Below are 25,614 nucleotides of genomic sequence, written 5' to 3'. Positions count from 1 at the left end.
GCACGATCTCGGCTCACTGCAACCTCTGCCTCCTGGGTTCAAGTGATTCTCCTGCCTCAGCCTCCCAAGTAGCTGGGATTACAGGCACCTGCCACCACGCCCTGCTAAATTTTTGTATTTTTTTTAGTAGAGACGAGGTTTCACCGTGATAACCAGGATGGTCTCTATCTCTTGACCTTGTGATCTGCCTGCCCCTGCCTCCCAAAGTGCTAGGATTACCAGTGTGAGCCACCAAGTCCAGCCGTCTGTTTGTTTTTTAATGAACATTTTGGAAAAATTTGAAATTCACATAAAAGTTGCAAAGATAATACTAATAGTTCCCACATATCCTTTATCCAGTTCCCCCTAATGTTAGGATCTTACATTACCATGGCACATTTAACAAAACTAAGAAACACTGATATATTACTATTAAATAGACTCCAAACTTTTTTTACTGGTTTTTCCAGTGATATCTGTGATATCTATTTTCTGTTCTAGGATCCAATCCAGGATACCACACTGTGTCTCTATAGACTCCTCTTTTTTTTTTTTTTCAGTTGGAGTCTCACTCCGTCGCCCAGGCTGGAGTGCAATGGCACTATCTGAGCTCACTGCAACCTCTGCCTCCTGGGTTCAAGTGATTCTCCTGCCTCAGCCTCCTTAGTAACTGGGATTACAGGCATGTGCCACCATGCTGGCTAATTTTTGTATTTTTAGTAGAGACGGAGTTTCACCATGTTGACCACGCTGGCCTTGAACTCCTGACCTTGTAATCCGCCCGCCTCGGCCTCCCAAAGTGCTGAGATTACAGGTGTAAGCCACTGTGCCCGACCTATAGGCTCCTCTTAAATGTGAAAATTTCCTCAGACTTTTTGTTTTTGATGACCTTGACAGTTTCGAGAAATACTGGTTGGATATTTTGTAGAATGTCCCCAAATTTATGTTTGATGTTTTCCTAGGATTATGGGTTTTGGGGAACCAATACCACAAAGATTAAATGCCTTTTCATCACATGATATCAAGGTGTGCTATCAACTTATCACCTTAACCTTGATCACCTGGCCCAGCTAATTTTTGTATTTTTAGTAGAGACGGGGTTTCACCACGTTGCCCAGGATGGTCTCGATCTCCTCACCTCGTGATCTTTCTGCCTTGGCCTCCCAAAGTGCTGGAATTAATCAAATGATTTTTAAGCAGTATTGTGACATCAGATTTCCTTTTTAAGGTTAATATGCTGGCTGTATCGAATGTACCAAATGGAGACAGGAGTAGATACGGATACATCAGTAAAAAGGTTGTGGCTGGGGCCAGGCGCAGTGGCTCACGCCTGTAATCTCAGCACTTTGGGAGGCCGAGGCGGGTGGATCACGAGGTCAGGAGATCAAGACAAGTTTGACCAACATGGTGAAACCCCGTCTCTACTAAAAATACGAAAAAAATTAGCCGGGCGTGGTGGCAGGTGTCTGTAGTCCCAGCTACTTGGGAGGCTGAGGCGGGAGAATAGCTTGAACCCAGGAAGCGGAGGCTACAGTGAGCTGAGATCTCGCCACTACACTCCACCCTGAGCAACAGAGCAGGACTCCACCTCAAAAAAAAAAAAAAAATGTTCTATCAGTGGTTGGCATAAAAGTTAAGAATGAGAAAAGTGGGTAGATTAAGAGGCATTTAACAAATAAAACTGTCAGGATTTGTCCATTTTTAGTTGAATAGAAGGAAGGAAGAAGGTTTGAGAATGACTGCCAGGAACCAAGTTTCTGGTTGAGAAGCTGATTGGATATCAACAAGGGTGAAAGCAAAAGTACACTGAAGAGGCAGGCAGAGCAGCCTGAGGACTTGCTGATGGAGGCAACCCCAGCGCTATGGAGGAGGAAGAATGCTGTGGGTCAGATGCGCCTGCGGAATTCCGGAGGCATCGATTTTCTGTGTATCCATATCTACTCTGATGATTCTGCACCCTGGACAGAACCCTTTAAAAATAAAACACCCCTGTCCAGTTAGGTAAAGCTTTGATTCCCTTGAGGGAAAATCTTCCTCATTTGCTCGAAAATCCTTGGGAGTAACAACAATGTAGTATTCATACTCTGCATTTCCATCAAGGATTGTACTTTCAAAGCACCAGCACTTGTACATGCAACACTAGGTGTGAAGTTCATTATGGTTTTGAGTCCCCAGAGAGCTCTGTGGACATTTCACCAATTTTGTTTAAGCCTCAGTAGCCATATTACCAAGGCAGAGATCAAGATCCTAAAAAAAAGACTCAGTAACATAAGAGGTTTCAGATATTGGGAAGAGAGAGTGTGGTTGACACTGCAGGGAAGCTTCTTGAGCAAGGGAAAGATGAAGTCAAGCTGTTCACAGGGAAGTAAATTGTGAAAGTCCTTGGAGCCCATTTTAAGAACTTGGATTATTTCTCTGTGTGCAGCAGAAACCACTGAGTTGTGAACGGAGAGGGAACACAAGTGATCTTACATTTTGAAGGATCCTTCTGACTGCAGGTTGGGAACAAATTGCAGAGGAGCAAGGAAATAAGCCAGACGACCAGCTAGGAGATCACTGCAAAATCTGTACAAGGGACTTCAAGTGGCTTGAGTCAGGATAGCAGTTAGTTTAATAAGTAATTTTTGTATTTTAAATTATATATATTAATTTTATATAAAATATAATTTATATGTTAATTTTTATATAAGTATACATAATTTATATATAAGCATGTATATAATTAAATATATAAATTATATATAATTATATATATAATATACATATATTTTGAGACAGAGTCTTGCTCTGTCACCAGACTGGAATGCAGTGGCGTGATCTCAGCTCACTGCAACCTCCACCTCCTGGGTTCAAGCGATTCTCCTGCCTCAGCCTCCTGAGTAGCTGGGATTACAGACACGTGCCACCACGCCCAGCTAATTTTTTATTTTTAGTAGAGATGGGGTTTCACCATGTTGGTCAAGATGGTCTCAATCTCTTGACCTCGTCATCCACCCGCCTCGGCCTCCCAAAGTGCTGGGGGTGAGGGCATGACCCACTGTGCCTGGCCCTGGATGTATTTTGATGAAAGAACCACACAGTTTTGCCTGATGGACTGAATGCGTATAGTGAAAGAAAGAAAAGAGTCAGTGGGTCCAGAGGATTTCCACCTTTAGTGGGTAAAAAGATGGAAATGCAATTAACTAAGATGGTGAAAGATTCAGGGGTTAGAGGTTCAGATATTCAGATTTAGACAGTAAATCTGAAGTGCTTGTTAAACATCCAAATAGACATCAGGTCAGCAATTGGATATTTGAGTCTGGAGTTGAAGGGAGAGGTCTTGTCTGGAGATATGATTTTGGGAGTCATCAGCACATGGTGGATCGTAAAAGCCTTGCTACTGAAAGAGATATCTAGCACCTGAAGGCAGGTAAGGAAAAGAAGTAAGCCAAAAACTAGCCAGGGCACTCCAATATTTAGAGTTAGAGAGTTTAGCTTGGGGAGATGAGGAAGATTCATCAAGGGAAGCAGAGTAATCAGTGACATGGGAGGAGAACCAAGACAGAGTAGTATCCCAGAAGTCAAATTAAAATATGTAGAAAGTCATATAAAAGTCATATAAAAATAAAAGAAAGTCAGATAAAAAAAAAAGTCTACATAAAATATGTAGAAAGTCACTGTGTCGAATGTCACATCAAGGAAGTTGAGGACTGAGAATTCATCCCTGAACTTAGTAGTGGGGATGAGAGTCTGTCTGATTGATACATGTTCAAGAGACAATGAGAGGAGAGGAATTGGAGACAGCAAGTATTATAGACAGCTCTTTTGAGGATTTTTTCTATGAAGGGAAGCAAAAAAATAGGGTAGTCACTGAGAGACTGTGTGTTTGGTTTTTTGTTTGTTTGTTTTTTACCATAGGAGAAACTATAGCAAGATCAGGTGCTAATAGAACTGGCTTATTAGAGATGGGAAATTGTATGATGCAGAGTACTTTCCTCCTGCAGAGGAAATAAGAAAAAGGTCTAACATGCAAATGTAGGGGTTGGCCTTAGAATAACTGATTCACCATAATAGCAGGAAGGGAAAATGAACCAGTGTAGATGGCAGCAGGGGAGGTAGATATGGCAGAGAGAGGATGCAGAAGTTCTCAGTGAAATAGGAAGCAAGGTCAATGGAAATGAGGTTGTGTCAAAATAATTGTGTTGCAAGAGTTTATAATACTAAACTCTCTATATACATTCTTCTGTTGCTCAAATAGCCTAGTCATCCACCTCCTACTTTAAAACAGTGTAAGGAATCATGGGTCATGGTGTGGATCTCACATGAGCTGGTCAGGCTTAGCTTTTAAGGCAATAAATTGTAGCCCTAGGCTCAGTCAGCTGTCTTGAAAATGCTGCCTCTAGTCATAAGGCAGATGAATCCACAAAAACCCAAACTGTAGAAAAACGATTTAGCATTGCCCTGTCCTAGTGATGGGATCCTAATAGCAGAAATAACCACACAGCAGAAATAGCCACACAGAGCTCCCAATTATAGATAAAGGATTTGTTGTATTTTCATGTTCTGTGGGATGTTACAAAGCAACGTTTCCCTGTGAGCAACTTTGCACACTATGCAAAACGTGTCCAGATCCAAAAGAGTGGCAAGCAGTTTAAGTTGGGGACAATACAACTGGGAGGACACATATAAAAGGGTGGAAGGTGAAAAAGAGGGAGTATGGGAATGACCACCTGGCCACCAAAGGTCCTCACCATCAGTGGGGAAACCAGTTTCACCTAGCTGACCTTCATGCAGAGTTTCAGCCTGTGAAAGGGATGGGGAAGGAAGCAGAGGGTCTAAGTGGCCCCATGTGATCAGAAGGAAGTGGTGCAGTAGGAGGACGCCCAGTGACTGAGAGCCAGTGAGAACTACTGGGAGGTCAGATGCCCCCAACTCTGTGACATTGGGCACGTTTCTTAGTTGTTTTAAGCCTGTTTCTTCAACAGTAGTAAAAGAGGGAAAATATCTACTTCAGAGGGTCATCATGAAGATTAAAAATTATGTATCTAAAGTTTTTCGCACATGGACAACGACCATTAAATAGCCACACACTCTCTCATGCTGTATTAGTCTATTTTCTGTTGTTTATAACGAAATACCTAAAATGGGTGATCTGTAAAGGAAAGAAATGTATTTTTGTACTGCTATGGAAGTCAGGAAGTCCAAGGTTGAGGAGGTGTATCTGGTGAGGGCCTTCTTTTTTTCTTTTTTTTTTTTTTTGAGACGAGGTCTCACTCTGTCACCCAGGCTGGGGTGCAGTGGCGCGATCTCGACTCACTGCAACCTCCACCTCCTGGGTTCAAGTGATTCTCCTGCCTCAGCCTCCCGAGCAGCTGGGACTACAGGTGCACACCACCACGCCTGGCTAATTTTTGTATATTTTTTTTTTTTCCAGAGAGACAGGGTTTCACCATATTGGCCAATGTCTTGAACTCCTGACCTCGTGATCTACCCATCTTGGCCTCCCAAAGTGCTGGGATTATAGGAGTGAGCCACTGCACCTGGCCTTGGTGAGGGCCTTCTTGCTAGTAGGGACTCTGTGGAATCCTAAGGCAGTGCAGGGTATCAACGGCAAGAGGACTGAGCATGCTAGCTCAGGTCTCTTCCTCTCCTTATAAAGCCACCAATTCCCCTCCCATGATAACCCATTAATCCATTAACCCATTAATGTATTAATCCATAAATGGATTAATTCATTTATGAGAGCAGAGCCCTCATGATCAAATTAGCTCTTAAAGGCCCAACCTCTCAACACTGTTGCACTGGGGATTAAGTTTCAACATGAGTTTTGGAGCAGTCAAACCACAACACATGCTATTACTGAGAATATGATGTTCAGCCTCACCCCAGCCTCATTTGCTACCAAATGACATAATCAAAACCAATTAATGTTCATTCCCATTTGTTGTTGTGGTTTTTGTTGTTCTTGTTGTTGAGACAGAGTCTTGCTCTATCACCCAGGCTGGAGTGCAGGGGCACCATCTTGGTTCACTGCAATCTCCATCTTCTGGGTTCAAGCAATTCTCCTGCCTCAGCCTCCTGAGTAACTGGGATTACAGGTGCGCACCACCACGCCCAGCTAATTTTTGTATTTTTAGTAGAGACGGGGTTTCACCATGTTGGCCATGCTGGTCTTGAACTCCAGATCCCTAGCAATCCACCCGCCTCAGCCTCCCAAAGTGCTGAGATTACGGGTGTGAGTCGCCGTGCCTGGCCCCCATTTCTTTTTAAACAAAAATATTATTGAGCTCTTACCAGGCTCTGAACTGAGCTCTGAAATAAAATGGTAAACAAAAACAGCCATGGTTCCTGCCCACACAGAACTTAGTATCTGTTGGGGAAACAGATATATTGATTTAAAAATCACACAAGTGTGACTCCGTGATTGAGACAGTGGCATTTTATAAGACTATAATTGCAGAATTTAACCTAGTCAGGGAAGGCATCCTGAAGAAGTGAATTTTGAGCTGAAATCTGAAAGGCAAGTAAGCATTAACCAGATGCAGAGGCAGAAGGAACAACATGGGCAAACATCTGTGGCAGAAGGTCCTGAAAACAGCCCAGCAAAGCTGCAGAAGAGACAGACCCCTGAGGAGGACACAACTGAAATGAAGTAGGACAATCATAGTAGAGACCAAACCACGTAGGGAGGGCCTGGTAGAATGTCAGCAAGGCTCTAATTTACAATGACAAAGTTCTTTTAAATGACAAGGCAAACAAAATAATGGTGCTTCAGGACTTTATTCATGGCATTAATAACTTTCCAGTTTAAATTAGTAGTTGGAGTGATTTTTATTTCTTTCATTTTGTATGTTTTCTTATTGTTTACATTGCTTCTGATAAGTGTTTATCATTTTTCACAAAACCACTTTTTTCTTTTCTTTCTTTTTTTTTTTTTTTTTTTTTTTTGAGATGGAGTCTTGCTGTGACACCAGGCTGGAATGCAGGGGCGCAGTCTCGGCTCACTGAAACCTCCGCCTCCCGGGTTCAACCAATTCTCCTGCCTCAGCCTCCGTCTTAGTTGGGACTACAGGTGTCCGCCACCACACCTGGCTAATTTTTGTATTTTTAGTAGAGAGGGTTTCACCATGTTGGCCAGGATGGTCTTGATCTCCTAACCTTGTGATCTGCCCGCCTCGGCCTCCCAAAGTGTTGAGATTACAGGAGTGAGCCACCATGCCTGGCCCAAAACACTTTTTTCTTAGTCAACTTCATTGAGATATTATTTATCTACAATAAAATGCACCAGTTTTAAGTGTACATCTCTATGAGTTTTGTAACTACTACCACAATCAAGATGAAGAATATTTGTATCACCCCAGGCAAACTTCTTTCTCAGTCAGTACTCACATCCCAGCCCCAGGCAATAACTGACCTGCTTTCTGACACTACATATTGGCCTTTTTTGAGTTTCACGTAAAGGAGATAATACACTATGTACTCTCCTGACTGGCTTTTTTCACTCGATATGTTTTTGAGATTTATCTATTCTGTTGCATGTACCAGTAGTTCATTCCTTTTTATTGGTGAGTGACATTCTGTCTTATGGATATTCCAAAATGTGCTTATTTACTCCCCTGTTGATGAACATTTGGGTTCCAGTTTGGGCTATTATCAATAAAGCTATGAATAATATCAGTATATGTTTTTATTTCTTTGGGGTAAATATCTAGGAGAGGAATTTCTGGGTCCTACAGTAAGGTATGTTTAACTTTATAAGAAATTTCCAAGCTGTTTTCCAAAGTAGTAGTGCAATTTTACATTATCATCAGTAGTGTGTAAGACTTCCAGTTGCTCCACATTTTCCCAAAAGCTTGGCATTGTCTATGTTTTTCATTTTAGCTGTTCTGGAGAATGTGTAGTGGTCTCTTGCTGTGGTTTTAAATGCATTTCTCTGATAACTAATGGTGCTGAACATCTTTTCCATGTCTACTGGCCATTTGTGTATCTGCTTTTGTGAAGTGCCTGTTCAAATCTTTTACCCGTGCTTAGTATTAGGTTGATGATGGTCTTGTTACAGAATTGTAAGAGTGTCACATATCACAAGTCCCTTATCAGATATTAGTGTAGTACAGATTGTCTTCCATTATGTGGTGTGCCTTTTTGAGAGCTTTTTTGTAATAGCTTTATTGAAGTCTAATTCAAATACCTTCTGTTTGAGTTCTTGAAGTATCTTTTTAAGAGTAAAAATTAAACATTTTTTAATTTTCAAATTATCAATATTTTCTTTTCTGGCTCAAGCTTTGTGTGTTCTGCCTAAGAAGTCTGCCTACACCGAAGTTGTAAAGATTTTCTCTTACATTTTCTTCTAGACGTCGTATAGTTTTCACATAAATTTAGGTCTGTGATCTGTTTTCATTTAATTTTTCTGTGCCACGTGAAGAGTTGAGGTTTATAAAAACCGTTTTTGTTTGTTTGTTTTTTGAGACGGAGTTTCGCTCTTGCCACCCAGCCTGGAGTGCAATGGTGCAATCTCGGCTCACTGCAGCCTCTGCCTCCCAGATTCAAGCGATTCTCGTGCCTCGGCCTCTGGAGTAGCTGGGATTACAGGTGTCCCCAACCACGGCACGGCTAATTTTTGTATTTTTAGTAGAGACGGGGTTTCACCATGTTGGCCAGGCTGGTCTCGAACTCCTGAACTCAGGTGATCCACCCACCTCGGCCTCCCAAAGTGCTGGGATTACAGGCGTGAGAAGTGCTGGCATTACAGGCCTGAGCCACCACGCCGGCCATAAAAACCTTTTCTAAAATTAAATTATTAAAACACACAGCAAGGCACAGATTAAAAGACCGGGTCACAGACCAAATCAGAAATAGTCACTGATTTCCCAGTGTCACATTGCTAAAGAAGTAACTGCAGTGGGGCCGGGCACAGGGGCTCACACCTGTAGTCCCAGCACTTTGGGAGGCCAAAGTGGGCAGATCACGAAGTCAAGAGATCAAGACCATCCTGGCTAACACGGTGAAACCCCGTCTCTACTAAAAATACAAAAAATTAGCCAGGCTTGGTGGCAGGTGCCTGTAGTCCCAGTTACTCGGGAGGCTGAAGCAGGAGAATGGCTAGAACCCAGAGGCGGAGCTTGCAGTGAGCCGAGATGGGACCACTGCACTCCAGCCTGGGCGACAGAGCGAGACTCACCTCGAAAAAGAAAACAAAAAAAAAAAAAGGAAGGGAAGACCAGGAAGGTCTAGAACAAGGTATAGCTTCCATATTGCAATCAGATTTGCTGACCTAAAAATTAGAACACAAGGCCTAACAAACTACATAGTTTTCTAATCCGTTCATTTTTACAAAAAAAAAAACAAAAAAAAATTTTTTTAACACTAGCTCCGCATTGAATCATTTACCTAATTTTCTTTGGTCACAATATCCCCGAGTATCTTGCATATCGGGTTGCCATATCCATCAACCCCAAATGGCAAGCCAGAGAGAGAAGGCTGGGGAGGAGGCATCAGTGGAAACTCTAAGCAGCCAGGGGCACTGGAAACTGCAGACAGCATGGGAAAGAAGGAAGGAAGGAAGAAGAGGGAAGCCAACCTGAGTCTGCTTCTAGCCTGAGTCTGCTTCTCAGTCTAGTCTGCAGTCTAGCCTAGTGACACGGAGGACTTTGGGGTAATGGGCACCCCTGAAAGAGTCTACCGACGGGCAGAAAACACACCACCTTCCTGGTTGTCATCCCATAATTCATTCCTGTCTCCTGTGTTGAGCTTTACCCTTCGGCTGAATTTCCAGGCAGACCCAAGAAACTAAGACAAAATGACACATAGAGAAAAATACATACAATTTATTCATTAAATGGGGAAAAATTTCCATAACTATGGAAAGTCAGGTTACATCATCACAGCTGTTTGTTTAAAACTAGAAGTATGTGTTGGCAATCGTTTTGATGAGAGTTAAGAAAATTAGGCCGGTTTCACAATATGGAGTGTCCTTTCTGGTCAACAGTATTGCTTCAGGAGAGAGAGCATTTCACAGATCTTTCCTGTAACTTCTAGAAAAGTCATCCAGCCAGATTTAGGTTCAAACTTCTTTACAAAGCCATTTTCCTATGAGAGAATAAATTTAACATTTTAAAAATCATTGTAGATTAAGTATGCTGTAATAAAAAGCAAAAATATTTTCATTTAAATAGTGCAAATAGTTAATCTTCTACTCCTTCTACCCCTCTTAAGCAGCATCATCTAACAGAAATACAGTGTGACCTACATCTGTAGTTTTAATTTTTTTGTAGCCATATTTTAAAAAGTAAAAAAATTGGTAAAACTAACTTTTAAGATACATTTAGTGTTATTTTAATATGTAATCAGTATAAAATCATTAATGAGATATTCTTTTCTCATAACAAATCTTCAAAATCCAATGAGTATTTAGTACTTACGGCATATCTTAGTTCAGACTAGCCACATTTCACTACCATAGTGGACAGCAAGCACAGCTCTAGAGGATAGAAAGCCTATTTTTTTTTTCTTGTTCTTGTTCAATTGTCCGACATTTATTTCAATGCACTTATATTTGTAATATGAATTCTATTATACTGTAAACTGCATTGTATTGAAAATCATGAGAACTCACAGTAAATCCAAATTAAACCAATACCTTTGAAGCTATGAAAAGGTTGATGGTTTCTTTCATAATCTACTCTCTTTGTGATCAGACATAGTTTTAAAAATATACAGTAACCCAACTAACTGGGCATTTTATTTAGTTAATTTACAGTCCGTAATCAAAGAATGCTCACTGAAAATTACCTCTGAGATAATCTAGCCTGAAGCCCTCCCTTATTTTAACAAATGAGAAAATCGAGGCCCAGAAAAAAAATAAGTTATCTAAGATTAGCCAACACCTTGGTGCCTGAACCTGGATTAGAATGCAAACACCCTACTTCTTTCCACTCCATACATTTTCAAACAAGTGCCAAAAGAATTAGAAAATTGGTAAAATAATGTTTTCAAATGATCATCTGGCAAACATTCACATCTCCATCTTACAGGTTTCAGAACCTGGGGTTACAAATACCTGCAAGTAGCTCAGAGCATAGCATATCTAATATTGAAACAGAAACCAAGCATAACTCTTTGATAGTTGGGAGAGATTCGAGAGCTCTGTGGTGCCTTGGAATCATTTTATGAGCATCATTGGCAGAGCGGATGAATATCACCAGCCAGGGGGATTTCCCATTTGAAAGACTTCCTAAGAAAGCCATTTTCTGCCTACGTGTTAAGTGTGCATCGTGCTGTGAGACATGCTGTCATACCTTGATAGAGGAAGGAAACTGTCCCTCTCTCTTCCTCTTTCCCTCCTGCCAGTACATACTCATAGTTTCCCATACACTCTCAAGAGGTATCCACTTCGTTACTCTCCTTCCTAGAATTTTCATAAACCCCATATTTCGCAAGTATAATGAGGCCCTCTGAAATGATTTTTTTTTTTTTTTTTGAGATGGAGTCTGGCTCTGTTGCCCAGCCTGGAGTGCAGTGGTGCGATCTCGGCACACCTCAGTCTCTGCCTCCTGGGTTCAAGCAATTCTCCTGCCTCAGCCTCCTGAATAGCTGCGACTACAGACGCATGCCCCCATGCCTGGTTAATTTTTGTATTTTTAGTGGAGATGGGGTTTCACTATGTTGACCAGGCTGGTCTCAAACTCCTGACCTCATGATCCAGTCACCTCGGCCTCACAAAGTGCTGGATTACAGGTGTGAGCCACTGTGCACAGCATGATTTTTATTATTATGACAATGATCATTGTCTATTATCATTGAGCAGTCATAACATATCATCTTATATACATCAATGTCTAAAGAAGGACAGTGAACAAAGAAAAAACTATTGAATTCAACCAGATGAAGATTAAAATTTATTTATTATTATTATTTTTTGAGTCAAAGTCTTGTTCTGCCACCCAGGCTGGAGTGCAGTGGCGCGATCTCGGCTCGTTGCAACCTCTGCCTCCTGGGTTCAAGCGATTCTTCTGCCTTAGCCTCCCAAGTAGCTGGGACTACAGGCACATGCCACCACGCCCAGCTAATTTTTGTATTTTTAGTAGAAACCAGGTTTCACCATGTTGGCCAGGATGGTCTTGATCTCTTGACCTCGTGATCCACCCAGCTCAGCCCCTAAAGTGCTGGGATTATAGGCGTGAGCCACTGTGCCCGGTCTAAAATTTTTTTTAACTATGAAAAATTAAAATTAAAAGAACAATAGACTAGGAAAATATTTACATATAGCACGAAAGAGTTCATTCAAATGTAACGGAAAATCCTCAGGCCCTTAATAGTCTAAACGGGAAAGACCATTAAAGAGAGAAATATAAATCATTAACAAGTGTATGGTAAAAACACTAATAGCAGTTAAAGAAATGTACTTTCAACACAGTCTTATTGTTTTTTAGACCTATTAAATTCGCTTTGTTACTTTATGCCTATCAAACCCTCAAAATTATTAATAGTACCACCCACGTTGTTAAGTTTGTTGTGACATTGTTCCATTGACATGCTTTTGGAAAGAAAATATGTTTTCCAATATGCTAGAGTATTGTAATTATATACATATCTTACGAACCAGTCGTTCCATTGTTAGAAATTTATCATGAGGCAGTCTTCTAAAATATTGGAGGGTAGGGGGCACCAGAAAAGCATACCCATGCTTCAGTACTGAAGCATTATATCTAAAAGGGGAAAACTCAAAAAAAAAAACTGTCTAACAATTGGAAATTGGTTAAGTAAATTATGATATGACAAATTAACGGAATATTCTGTAGATATTAGAAATTAATACCTAATGTTAACATGGAATATGTGAGACAGTGTTGAAAATATTTATAATATGTCACACGAAAAAACTCTTGTATGCCCTAATTACAGTTGCATACAGTGTCTGCATGTGGATATGTTACGGTGATGGGAGTGACTTTTCTTCCTTTCAAAAATTTATTTTCAGACATATTTTCTTTAATGATGCTATTTGTATCTTAAAACCATTATGCAAAGATAAATATACAAATAAGGATTCAGTATCTTATCAGTAATGCAGTAGTAATTAAGAATTGTTTCAGCCTTATTATTTCTGGAAATGGTGATAGTTTGTTAAATTCAGCTACTTTGGTTACAAGACAACCAAAGCATAAAATAATATGCTGTATCAGTAGTCCAAAGAAAATCAGAACTTCAGAATTTTAAAGATAGAGGCAGCCGGGTGCAGTGGCTCAAGCCTGTAATCCTAGCACTTTGGGAGGCTGAGATGCGAGGATGGCTTGAGCCCTGGAGGTTGAGGCTGTAGTGAGCCAAGATCGCACCACTGCACTCCAGCCTGGGTGTCAGAGCAAGACCCTGTTGCAAAAAAAAAAAAGAAAGATACAGACAAATACCATTATGTTGTTCCCACTTCTCTAAATATTATTTATTCATTTATTCATTCAGGAAATATTCATTGAGCATTGGCCACATGCCAGTAGCAGTTAAAGTGCTGGAAACACAGTGGTGAAGAAAGCATACAGGATCCCTGTCCTCACTAAGCTTATATTCTCATGGCAGACACAGACAATAAACAGATAAGCAAACAAATATGCAATGGGATGTCCAGTCATGAAAACTATTATGAAGGCAATCAAGTTGGGCAGGGAGACAGAGAGTGGCAGTAGTACTTTCTCAGTTGGGGTGATCAAGGAAGACTTCTCTGAGGAGGCAACCTTGGAACAGAGGCCTGAGCAAAGGGAAGAAGTAAGGATAACAAAGAAAAGAGAAACCCCTTGGCCTAATGGTATGACCCAAGCTTTAAAATGGTGGTTACTGGGAAAGCACCAACTCTGACTGTACATCCTACTTTCAGAAAGGCAAAGAATAACCTATCTAAACTTCCTGGAATTCCCCATATAACCCTCATAGTTGCATAGTATTTGACAGCTTGGAAAGCACTGTTTTACAAAAAGTGTTTTATAATTGTTTAGCTTTCCTTTAAAGGTAGGTAAGATTGTTTTCATTAAATATTATATATAATAAATTATCATATGTCATATCATATTATGATATACATTATATAAGGAATCTGAGTCTCAGAGTACCTCAGTAACTTACCCAAGGTTATACCTCTAGTGAGGGAGAAAACCAGAATTCAAATCTCCAGTTTCAGTGTTGCTTCACTGAATCATTCCATCAGCAAATATTTGTTGTTACCTTCTATGCAATAGGCCCTATTCTAGGCATGAGGTACACAGTGATGCATTAAGTAGACATGATTTCTCCCACGTGGAGCTGAGTGCCAAGCATTCTTTCTACTCCCCCGGCATATGCAGAGGAGAATGCTTCATTGAAGGCAGAGGAAGTAAGAAGAGCCACCTGGTTCAAAAGGAAGGGTGATCCCAAGGGAAGAGACATGAGTTTCATCTCAGGATCATTCTAATGGTTTTTAAGAACCATCCTTTCCTCATGAATGCTGAAGGCAGCCAAATGGCACTAGCTCTCCTCTCAGATCTTGTGAGAGCACATCCTTTCTCAGCACTTCAAATTAGGAGAGGGGACAGGAGGAAATCATGGTAAATGTGGAAGAGGAGAAAAAGAGAGATGAGAAGCCACAAAAAAAGAAGGCAGGCAGGCAGGCAGGCAGGAAGGCAGGAAGGCAGGAAAGACAACTGATAAAAAGGAGAAAGAATAACGAAAGAGATTATGAGTCCTACTACTGATAGACCAGTCTTGTTTCTTCCCATTAGAGGATCTGTTTTACATGGTAAACAACAACCGTAAACTTGTATTGAGTACTCATTTGCAGGAACTGTTTCAAGTGCTTTGCATATATTAACTAATTTGATCCTTATACCAGTCCCAGGACATAAGTTGCAATATTTTCCTGTTTTTACAGATGAGGAAACAAGACAGGGAAGTTAAGCAACTTGTACAATTCACACAGGTAGTAAGCACTCGAGCCCAGAAATGAAGCCAGGTCTGTCTGAACATCTATGCTGTGCTCACATACTGCTTTTTTTTTTTTTTGAGATGGAGTCACTCTGTTGCCCAGGCTGGAGTGGCACAATCCCGGCTCACTGCAACCTCCGCCTCCCAGGTTCAAGTGATTCTCCTGCCTCAGCCTCCCAAGTAGCTGGGATTATAGATGCCCGCCACCACACCCTGCTAATTTTGTATTTTTAGTAGAGACAGGCCTTTACCATCTTAACCAGGCTGCTCTTGAACTCCTGACCTCAGGTGATCCACCCACCTCAGCCTCCCAAAAGTGCTGGGATTACAGGCATGAGCCACCGCACCTGGCACATACCACATTCTTGATTAAAAGTTTTCATAAAGTCTCTGGGCAATTTTAACATTTAATTAAATTACAGATTGTATGTTTTATGATGACTTCTTGAGTTTTTTCAGGTGGGTAGAAGTGAGAGGCTGGTGCTCACATCTTGATAAAGTTGAAAGTGCCTCCTCTACCCTTACTTCTTCCTGTGGGCCACTGACTCTACTAGCATAGGCATGTGATTGTGCCATTTCCCCTGAAATGAATCATTCAAGAGTAAATTCATTCATTTGAGCAGATTTGTCAACATCACTATGAAAAGAAGATAACAGTTTTCCATGCCAGTTTGCACTGAATCAAAAAAGCACTGCCTATCATTGACAGAACCAATGTCTCATCTGAGGTGGGAAAGCAGCACAGAGATTGCTTTGAAATGACATCTTCAAGAGTATTTCATGTCTACAACCTGAACTATTCAGGTGCTTTTTTTTAAAAAAAAAAAAAAAAAAAAAAAGAGAGCTTGGAAACTTTAGAAAGGCTGAGTGTGTGCATGTGCAGGCAATGTGTGTATTTGTATCTACACTTGGGAGAGGTTCATCCGGCCACACTTATGTTTACATCTGTACCACCCTCGAAAGATGAGGGCACTACTAGAAATTCTCAGAGACAATTCCATACCTCTTGCTAACAGTGAGTTCCGGGAGCTCACAAAATTTATTGTGGAGAAGTTAAATTTTTAAGTAACATTTATTCACTGTCTGTGTGTTCCAAGTACTATGTTAAGCATTAGAAATACAATCCAAACCCACATAGAGCCTGCAAACTAGTAGAGTGTTTCTCTGCAGGCTCACCTGTGGTCCTCTGTGCTAGAGAACGTTTGCCTTCGCCTGAAATCTACAGAGTGCTGCTGAAATTTCCACCAGTCCTCAAGTATAGCCTCCTCCCACAGCCAGAAGAAAACATGATAAAACATTTCACATGCTTCGCCCAGCCTCAGTCAGGCTGAGTTAGAAAGAACTAAGTTCCAGGAAGAATGTGACTGAGAAAGGGGAGTAGCTACAGTAAGCTCTATCATGCAGGAAGGCCTTAAACAAAACGAAAAAGGCATCAAGTAAAAGATCAATAAATTTGATCGCAACAAACTTTTAAACGTTTATAATGACCAAAGACGTTGTTAGCTTTAAAGGATAATCAGCAAACTAAAATATATCTGCCACATATATAAAAATAATTTGGCTGGGTGCGTGGCTCACACCTGTAATCCCACAACTTTGGGAGGCCAAAGTGGGAGGATCACCTGAGGTCAGGAGTTCGAGACCAGCCTGATCAACATAGTGAAACCCCGTCTCTACTAAAAATACAAAATTAGCTGGGTGTGGTGGCGCACACCTGTAATCCCAGCTACTTGGGAGGCTGAGGCAGGAGAATTGCTTGAAACCAGAAGGCAGAGGTTGCAGTGAGCTGAGATCACACCATTGCACTCCAGCCTGGACAACAAGAACGAAAACTCTGTCTCAAAAAATTTAAATAATAATAATAATAATAATTTGTATCCAGATATTCAAAGAATTCCTACAAATCAATAAGAAAAAGACGAAATAAAAGGAAAATGGGCAAAGGGTGTAAACCGACAATTGCCTGTATTTACAAATGATCAATTAATATATGAAAAGATGCTCAAAATGTAAAAAAAATTTAGCCTTACTAGTAATCAAGAAAATGAGAATTGAAACAAAATAAACTCTATATTTTTAGCCCAAAAAATTAAGGAAATTATGACGAATTGCAACAACCTAATGTTAGTCAGCTGGGGTAGGGGGACTGCGGGATACTCTAACAAGCTGCTGATGGGAGTGGAACTTGGTGGAGCCACTTTGGAAGGCAAGGACCTAGTAAATTAAAAAATGTACGCCACCATGACCCAGCATCTACAACCCAACATCCACCCTGGAAAACTACACACACGCACAAGGGAAGATATATGTAAAATGATATTCAATGAAGCATTGTGTGTGATAGCAAACTCGAAATAACCTAAAGAGCTATCAGCTACAAATGGCCACTCTACAGCATTTACATACAACAGAATATACACAGCATTCTTAATACTATTTTAAATAACTCTGGATAAAATAATAAGTGGCAGAATTAGTACCATGTACTATTTTTACATATACACATGTAAAAATATGTACACAAAATTTATTGTATATATAAAAAATTATGTGTATATGTAAAAAAGTATGTGTTATATGGTATAACAGATACGTTATGTAAAACATATACATAAGCATACATACACATTTTACATAACTTTTTTTACAAAAAATTTTTTACAAAGAAGTATTGTTTATTTTCTATGGATATATACAGTAGGCATGTTTTGCATGCAAAATAATTGATAACAGTGGTTACCTCTTGGGAGAGGTGAAGGCCAGGAATTAGGCATTGGAGAGAGGATTCATGAACACTTACGTGCTTTAAAAAAATAATCATTAAGTATATTGGGATATAAAGGAAAGCATATACATCCAGCTGTGTCAGGCTTTTTACCAACATGAGTTTCAACACAGGCCCCTACACAGTCTTGGCTTTTTGAGGCACTGGATAATAAAGTGAATTTTTAGTTGAAAATTCTTGAATAAAGTTTCTTGCTGGTGATACTGTACATTATGTTTTAATCAACAAACTTTAACAGCCCAGAATTTGTTATTATTAGTAATAATTTGTTATACATTATATATAATTTGCTATACATTAGTATATGTTACAATTTGCTATGTATTAGTAAACTGAAAAACACCAATTTGTAAGCAATGAACTTACAAAAATTTACACCTGTCTTTTGCAACCTTATAAATACCTAAAAATAACAGCATCTAATAGCAACTCTTTCTGTACTGATTGTGGAAATTTCTGTACTGTCTGTACTGTCATGACAACCCTAGCAAAAGCTAAGTACTAGATTAGAGTGTGTACACAGCTGACTGTGAAGCTGCATGAGAGAGGTGCTTTGTTAGTCCCCAAACTTCACTACTGTAATTTATACTGTGAGGAATAAAAACTGGAAACACAAGTACTTTCCAACTATAAAGTTCAAGTTCAAGGATTCATCGGAAATAAGCCAGAAAGTATATTATTTTAAAAATTAAAACAAACCACCCAAGGAAACTAGTATTCTTAGATAAGTGTTTTGTTGTTGTTTTAATTAGCAAGGAAATTCTCAATTTCTATTTCACAGTAAAGAACAATGAAGAATTTTTCCATCACACATACCCAGCCTCCGTTTTGCCTTATCCATTCTCCAGTGTTATTCATTATGAACTCAGCAACAAAATACGAAATCTCCTTATAAGTATCCACATCCGGGGCAATTCGCTGTCGTAGAAGTTTCTTGATGAGAATACCTTCAAATGCAAATATGGTTACAATTCTTCCCCAGTTAATGATGCCATCTTCAAACTCCTTTTCCATCACTTGATTGAATAGTGTTCTGGCAGTGTCTATGGATGCAACATTAACATTGTCCAAGCATGGCTTCAGATTCTTTTCCACTTCTTTTTGGACTGAGAATGCAACCTTTTGTAGCACTCTGGACGTTTTGCTTGGACCCGATCCAGGTTGTGGTATCTGCAGAACATACTGCAAATAGTCCTGAGCTAGCCTGTAAATATATCCAAATTCACAGTCTGTCATCTTCTGCCTGGTGGAGAGCAAAGTCTTGAGCTGGCTCACCTTGAAGCTGTTGAGGCAATGTGACGAGAATGCTCACTGAGCTTGGCTGAGTTATGACACATGATGATACGTGGAGGTTGGTGGAATTTCTGTTTGCATCACTTTATAATGGCCTTCCTCCTAGTCACTTTCGTGCGTAGGCTGTGTTTCATGTCGTGTATGAAAGAGAAAGTTTAAAATGTGAAAGAGGAAAATGTTTCAGAGAGGCCACTTCCTCATCCTGTGATTAATTCAGCTTTACAAGTCTTAAATGCAGGATGTGGAGAAGTTAGAATCCTTGTAGATTGCTGGTGGGAATGCGAAACGGCGCAACCCCTGTGAAAAGGTTGGCAGTTTCTCGAAAAGTTAAATACAGAATTATCACAAGACCCAGCAGTTCCATTCATAGGTACACAACCAACAGATCCTCAAATACTTACATACGAATGTACATGGCAGCACTATTCACAATAGCCAAGAGCTGGGCACAACTCAAATATTCATCAAGAGATGAATGGATAAATAAATTATGGAACATTATTCATTCAAAAAAAGGAATGAAGAACTGATACATACATGCTTCACCAGGAATGAACCTCAAAAACATTAGGCTAATAGAAAGAAGCCAAACAGAAAAGGTCATACATTATGTGATTCTATTTCTATGAAATATCCAGAATAGTTAAATCCGTAGAAATAGAAAGCAAATTGATGGTTGCCAGGGACTGAGGAGAGGGAGGAGTAACTGCTTAATGGGTAGAAGGTTTTCTTTTGTGTGATGAAAATGTTTTGCAAGGCCGGGCCGTTGGCTCACGCCTGTAATCCTAGCACTTTGGGAGGACAAGGCAGGTGGATCGCCTGAGCTCAGAAGTTTGAGACCAGCCTGGGCAACATGGTGAATACCCGTCTCTACCAAAATACAAAAATGTAGCTGGCGGGCAGCATGTGCCTGTGGTCCCAACTACTCGGGAGGCTGAGGAAGGAGAATTGCTTGAACCCGGGAGACAGAGGTTGCAGTGAGCCAAGATCACGCCACGGCACTCCAGTCTGGGCAACAAAGCGAGACTCTGTCTCCAAAAAAAAAGAAAAGAAAATGTTTTGCAACCAGATAGAGGTGGAAGTTGCACAACACTGCGAAGGTACTAAATGCCACTGAATTGTTTACTTTAAAACGGTTTTGTGAATTTCAAATTTAAGAAAAGTCTTAAATGCCATCCACGGGGTAAACCGGAGTAAAGACAATTTGGAATGGAGACTACAGAACAGTCTGAGTGGCAGAGAACAGGGCCTCTCGAGGTGACTCTGTCAGTACTGCCCTTGATCATCTGTAATTGAGTAAGGATGATACAGAGAGGGAAGAAGAAAATACCGTCTTTTCAGGAGATCGAGACCATCCTGGCTAACCCAGTGAAACCCCGTCTCTACTAAAAAATACAAAAAAAACTAGCCAGCTGTGGTGGCGGGCGCCTGTAGTCCCAGGTACTTGGGAGGCTAAGGCAGGAGAATGGTGTAAACCCCGGAGGCGGAGCTTGCAGTGAGCTGAGATCCGGCCACTGCACTCCAGCCTGGGCGACAGAGCGAGACTCCGTCTCAGAAAAAAAAAAAAGAAAGAAAATACCCTCTTTGGGCCAGGCACCGTGGCTCACGCCTGTAATTCCAGCACTGGGAGGCCGAGGCAGGCGAATCATGAGGTCAGGAAATCGAGACCATCCTGGCTAACACGGTGAAACCCCGTCTCTACTAAAAATACAAAACATTAGATGGGCATGGTGGCGGGCGCCTGTACTCCCTACTTGGGAGGCTGAGGCAGGAGAATCGTTTGAACCCAGGAGGCAGAGCTTGCAGTGAGCCGAGATTGCACCACTGCACTCCAGCCTGGGCGACAGAGCGAGACTCCATCTCCAAAAAAAAAAAAAAGAAAGAAAAAAAAAAGAAAAAGAAAATATCTTCTTTGGTCTTCACCTTCCGCCTGCTCTAGGATTTCTGATAGAAAACAAAATTCTGCTTTAAGCCTGACTTAATTCACATTTTTAACTCAGGTAAACTATCCAATGTGTGGATTAGAAATTTCGGGACCAGAAAGAGCACTGGACTTACAGTCAGAGGGCCTGGACTCAGTCCCAGTCAAATCTCTCTTTCTATCCTCAGTGTGTACCCTGGGTCTGTGCTTAATTTGTAAAATGAGGCAATACATGTTGACCTCAGAGGGCTGAGGTGAAGTTCAAAGGGATGACCTGTGTAAAGCCTCTATCACCATGCCTGGTAAAACGTAGGTGCCTAATCAAAGCTAGTTCCCCATTGTTCTTTTGTGGACTAATGAGGAATTTGGCCTCCCAGTCATCTCTTTACCTAGCAAGGGTATGACTTCGTAAGTGAAATGCAAATCTCATTTTATTTAGCTATGACAGCAAATCTGAGAAAAGGTTTGCAGTGGGTGGATGAAAAAGGAGACAATTCACGGCCGCTGGAGAAATTGAATTCACTTTTTTTTTCCATCCACATATGGAGTGACTTTGAGTCTTTTATCCTGTCTGTGACCAGCTGCAAATAGGAAAAATGATTCATATAAAACTTGCATTTCTGAACTATCACCATAGGATTAAGGAGGAAAGGAGAGGTGTTGCTTAGAATGCTCGTTAATAGAGTGGCAGCCATGAAAATGCACCTTTCAGTCCTACTGCAGTGGTTTAATTGACTAAGGACCCCAGCCCCAGTGCTTTGAATCTACCACAGCTTTGCACTGAGGCCACATATCCTATAAGCTGTTCCCAGACAATGACTGAGCAAAGCAGGAACCTTAAGACCGGTTCCTGCAAGTCAACTTCCTTTGATAGGTAACTTTGGTTCAATGACTCCCCATGGGTTTTGCTGAAACTTCCTTTCACTGCACTGTCATGGAAGACTTCCCTACCCCATCTTCCTCCTTCTCTCCTTCGCAGAGGTCAGTCCTGAATTGTAGTCTGACGGCTCTGTAGTCTCTTCTGCCTCCCTCCCTTTTTTCCCTCACAGGTATTTACCACAATCATTTACCAATTAAATCTGTGAGACATTTAATCCCCTCATGACATTTTCTTGGAGTACCCAGACTGATACAGGACCTGTAGAGCACAAAGGAGCATACAGATATGTGGTCAAGCCACTTCTCCAGGAATTCCACTGGGAAAGTTCTCCCATGCCTCCTAGACTGTGCCCGTTGGCCCACAGGAGCACAAAGCCAAGAGCAGGCTGCTTTCCCTCCTTAAATCATCTTTGAGCATCATAAGAACCAGGGAAAGGATGGGAAGATTGAGTTTTCTCTCCCCCATGACATTCCCTTGGTGCTGAACATTTCTTCAAATATAACAGCAGCAGCCGGACGTGCTGGCTCATGCCTTTGGGAGGCCAAGGCGGGTGGATAATTTGAGGTCTGGAGTTCAAGACCATCCTGGCTAACATGGCAAAAGCCCGTCTTTACTAAAAATACAAAAATTAGACTGGCAGTAGAGGTACATGCCTGTAATCCCAGCTACTTGGGAGGCTGAGACAGGAGAATCTCTTGAACCCAGGAAGTGGAGGTTGTGATGAGCCGAGATTGTGCTACTGCATTCCAGTCTGGGCAACAGAGTGAGATCCTGTCCCCTCAAAATAATAATAATAATAGAAGCATGTGGTTTTAAAATTGCAATCAAGCATCTTTGACTGTGTGTAGTGGCTTATGCCTGTAATCCCAGCACTTTGGGAGGCGAGGCAAGCGGACCACTTGAGGTCCGAAGTTTGAGACCAGTCTGGCCAACATGGTGAAACTCCATCTCTACTTAAATTAAAAATAAAAAGTACAAGGCCAGGCAAGGTGGCTCATGCCTGTAATCCCAGCACTTTGGGAGGCCAAGGTGGGTGGATCACGAGGTCAAGAGATCGAGACATTCTGGCCAACATGGTGAAACCCCGTCTCTACTAAAAATACAAAAATTAGCTGGGCGTAGTGGCACACCCCTGCAGTCCCAGCTCCTTGGGAGGCTAAGGCAGGACAATCATTTGAACTCGGGAGGTGGAGGCTGCAGTGAACTGAGATTGCACCACTATAGTCCATCCTGGGCAACAGAGCGAGACTCCATCTCAAATAAAAAGAAAAAATTTAAAAAAATAATAATTAGCTAGGCATTTCATTTATTCAACAAAGATCAACTACCTTCCTTCCCTGGGTCCTGGCTTGGGCAATGGGTAGAGACAGAAAAAAGATAGACCCTTGTTTTTGTTTTTTTGAGATAGAGTTTTGCTCTTGTTGCCTAGGCTGGAGTGCAATGGCACAATCTAGGCTCATGGCAATCTCTGTCTCCCAGGTTCAAGTGATTCTCCTGCCTCAGCCTCCCAAGTAGCTGGGATTACAGGTGCCTGAGACCACGCCTGGCTAATTTTTGTATTTTTAGTAGAGATAGGGTTTCACCATGTTGGCCAGACTGGTCTCAAACTGCTGACCTCAAGTGATCTGCCCGCCTCAGCCTCCCAAAGTGCTGGGATTACAGGCAAGAGCCACCACGCCCAGCCTAGGGCTTTATATTTCTAATCTTCTGTATACAAAAAGGAGTTGCTTTAAAAATTCTTACATATTGTGGGCCAGGCGCAGTGGCTTACACCTGGCAATCCCAGCACTTTGGGAAGCCGAGGCAGGCGAATCACCTGAGGTGAGGAGTTTGAGACCAGCCTGACCAACATGGTGAAACCCCGTCTCTACTAAAACTACAAAAGTTAGCCAGGCATGGTGGTGGGTAACTGTAATCCCAGCTACTCAGGAGGCTGAGGAGGAAGAATCGCTTGAACCCAAAGGTGGAGGTTGCAGTAAGCCAAGATTATACCACTACATTCCAGCCTGTGTGACAAGAGTGAAACCCCATTTCAAAAAAATAAATAAATAAAAATAAAAAAGTCTTACATATCATGGCCTGCTTTAATTTCTTTTGGGGAGTTTCCAAATTATCACTTTTCAAGGATAGGTGGGAGAGAGAAAGACAAAGTTCTTTCCAAAAAAAGGAAAATTCTTTCTTTCTTTTATATGAAATGCAAAAGGACTGATGTGGGGCGGAGTGGAGGGAAGTGTGGGTCAGAGGCAAGTAGCTGACCATGGGCCAAGTGTGAAGACATGGGGGCTATATTTCCTCAGTGCCACTGCACTCTGAGTCTGCATTCACCAGGGTCTAGTGTACAGGTTCATAAAGACCAGCTCATGGTTCCCCATCCTCTGAGCTGCTCTGTCAATGCATGGAATTTTGTATGAAATTAGGGGTCCACCCCAAGTACATTCTGAATGAATCAATCAGAAGGCATATTGTCTGGAAACCGTATGTGTATCCAGTTATCCCATAAACATACACTAAACTGCTACTATGCAACAGGGACCGTGTTAGGCGCTGAAGATAAAAATTCTTGCCTTCAAAGGATTTTCAGTCTAGAAGAACCTATGCCGTATTACAGGCAAAGGAAATGCATAAGGGAATAATTAAAGTAGGTCACTGCAGTGGCCCCAAATGCAGAGACCCTCCCTGGAACCCTTGCTCAGGCCCTAGAGCCAGGTTTGCAGCCTCACAACTGGGAGGTTCTGGAAAATGCACATGTGTAACACTCTTCTATCATAGGTGGAAAGGGCAGCCAGTTGGGGAGAGGGTGATGATGGAAGATAATTGGTGAAACCTGTTCACACTTAACAAGTATCTAGCCGGGCGCGGTGGCTCACACCTGTAATCCCAGCATTTTGGGAGGCTAAGGCGGGCGAATCACAAGGTCAGGAGATCAAGACCATCCTGGCCAACATGGTGAAACCCCCATCTCTACTAAAAATGCAAAAATTAGCCGGGCATGGTGGTGGGCGCCTGTAGTCCCAGCTACTCGGGAGGCTGAGGGAGGAGAATCACTTGAACCCAGGAGGCGGAGCTTGCAGTAAGCTGAGTTCATGCCACTGCACTCCAGACTGGATGACAAGAGCAAGACTCCATCTCAAAAAACAAACAAACAAGAAATAATAATTATTATAATAATAAGTACCTATGGCCCGACCAAGGTTCTCTCTGTGCTTATTTTGTCCAGAAGTTCTTACTGAAGAAGCGTGAAGTCCTGGCTAGGACTGAGGAAACTACTTGTGTTTGTCATGAGAATAACAATAAGAAGAATATGAACCATCTTAGTAATTAACAATTTCTTCTATTTGTAAGGTGCTTTGGACTTCATTCTTGTGATTCTTATATACAAATATGTGAACTACAACCTCATGAATATTCATTGTGCCTACATAAATGGCCACATTTATATACATATGTTCCAGTTATACATTGCTTTGGTAACAAACTAAGTTCTCAGAACTTAGTGGCTTAAAACAGTAATAATTTATTTTGCTCATTAACCTGAACTTTGGGCGGGACTCATTAGGAATTACTGGTCTCTGCTCCAGAATGTCTGGGGTTTAGCAGGAATGATTCAAACAGCTGGGGCTTGGCTCTCCTCTGACCAGGGAATAGAAGCCATGGGCTGACACCCTAGCCAGGTAAGTCTTGATGGGGAATAAGAGGGAAGAACCCTGGAGCCACCCTGGCTGATGAGTGGCCAGAGGAATGCAAGCTACAAGACAAGGTTTGTAACCTCAGAAAGAACTCCTGAGGTCAACTTCTCCTTTCTCCAAAGTTGGCTGGGCTTTTGGCTGCTTCAGA

The 25,614-nt window shown here is 41.5% G+C and overlaps 1 protein-coding gene across 4 annotated transcripts in view; it reads right to left on the bottom strand.

Moving 5' to 3' along the window:
• LOC105542253 (bcl-2-related protein A1) overlaps positions 1-19,249 on the bottom strand; it is a 71,727-nt gene extending 52,478 nt beyond the window's left edge. The window contains exons 1-3 of one of the 4 annotated variants that reach the window (XM_011983712.1): positions 18,503-18,993; positions 15,427-15,482; positions 9,820-10,044 (exon numbers count right to left, since the gene is read on the bottom strand). In XM_011983712.1, the coding sequence (XP_011839102.1) occupies positions 10,029-10,044; positions 15,427-15,482; positions 18,503-18,922 (492 nt within the window). In that variant the 5' untranslated portion in view covers positions 18,923-18,993 and the 3' untranslated portion in view covers positions 9,820-10,028. Of the gene's footprint in view, positions 1-9,767; positions 10,045-15,426; positions 15,483-18,502 lie in introns of those variants that run through there. The other 3 variants (XM_011983710.1, XM_011983708.1, XM_011983709.1) reach the window with 3 other exon arrangements.
• Between the last annotated feature and the right edge of the window lie 6,365 nt (positions 19,250-25,614).

Source organism: Mandrillus leucophaeus, unplaced genomic scaffold (genome assembly GCF_000951045.1).
Source record: "Mandrillus leucophaeus isolate KB7577 unplaced genomic scaffold, Mleu.le_1.0 Scaffold254, whole genome shotgun sequence".
NCBI classification, from domain to species: Eukaryota; Metazoa; Chordata; class Mammalia; order Primates; family Cercopithecidae; genus Mandrillus; species Mandrillus leucophaeus.
Note: the sequence above shows the minus strand (reverse complement) of the source record. Positions and strands in the feature narration are given on the sequence as shown.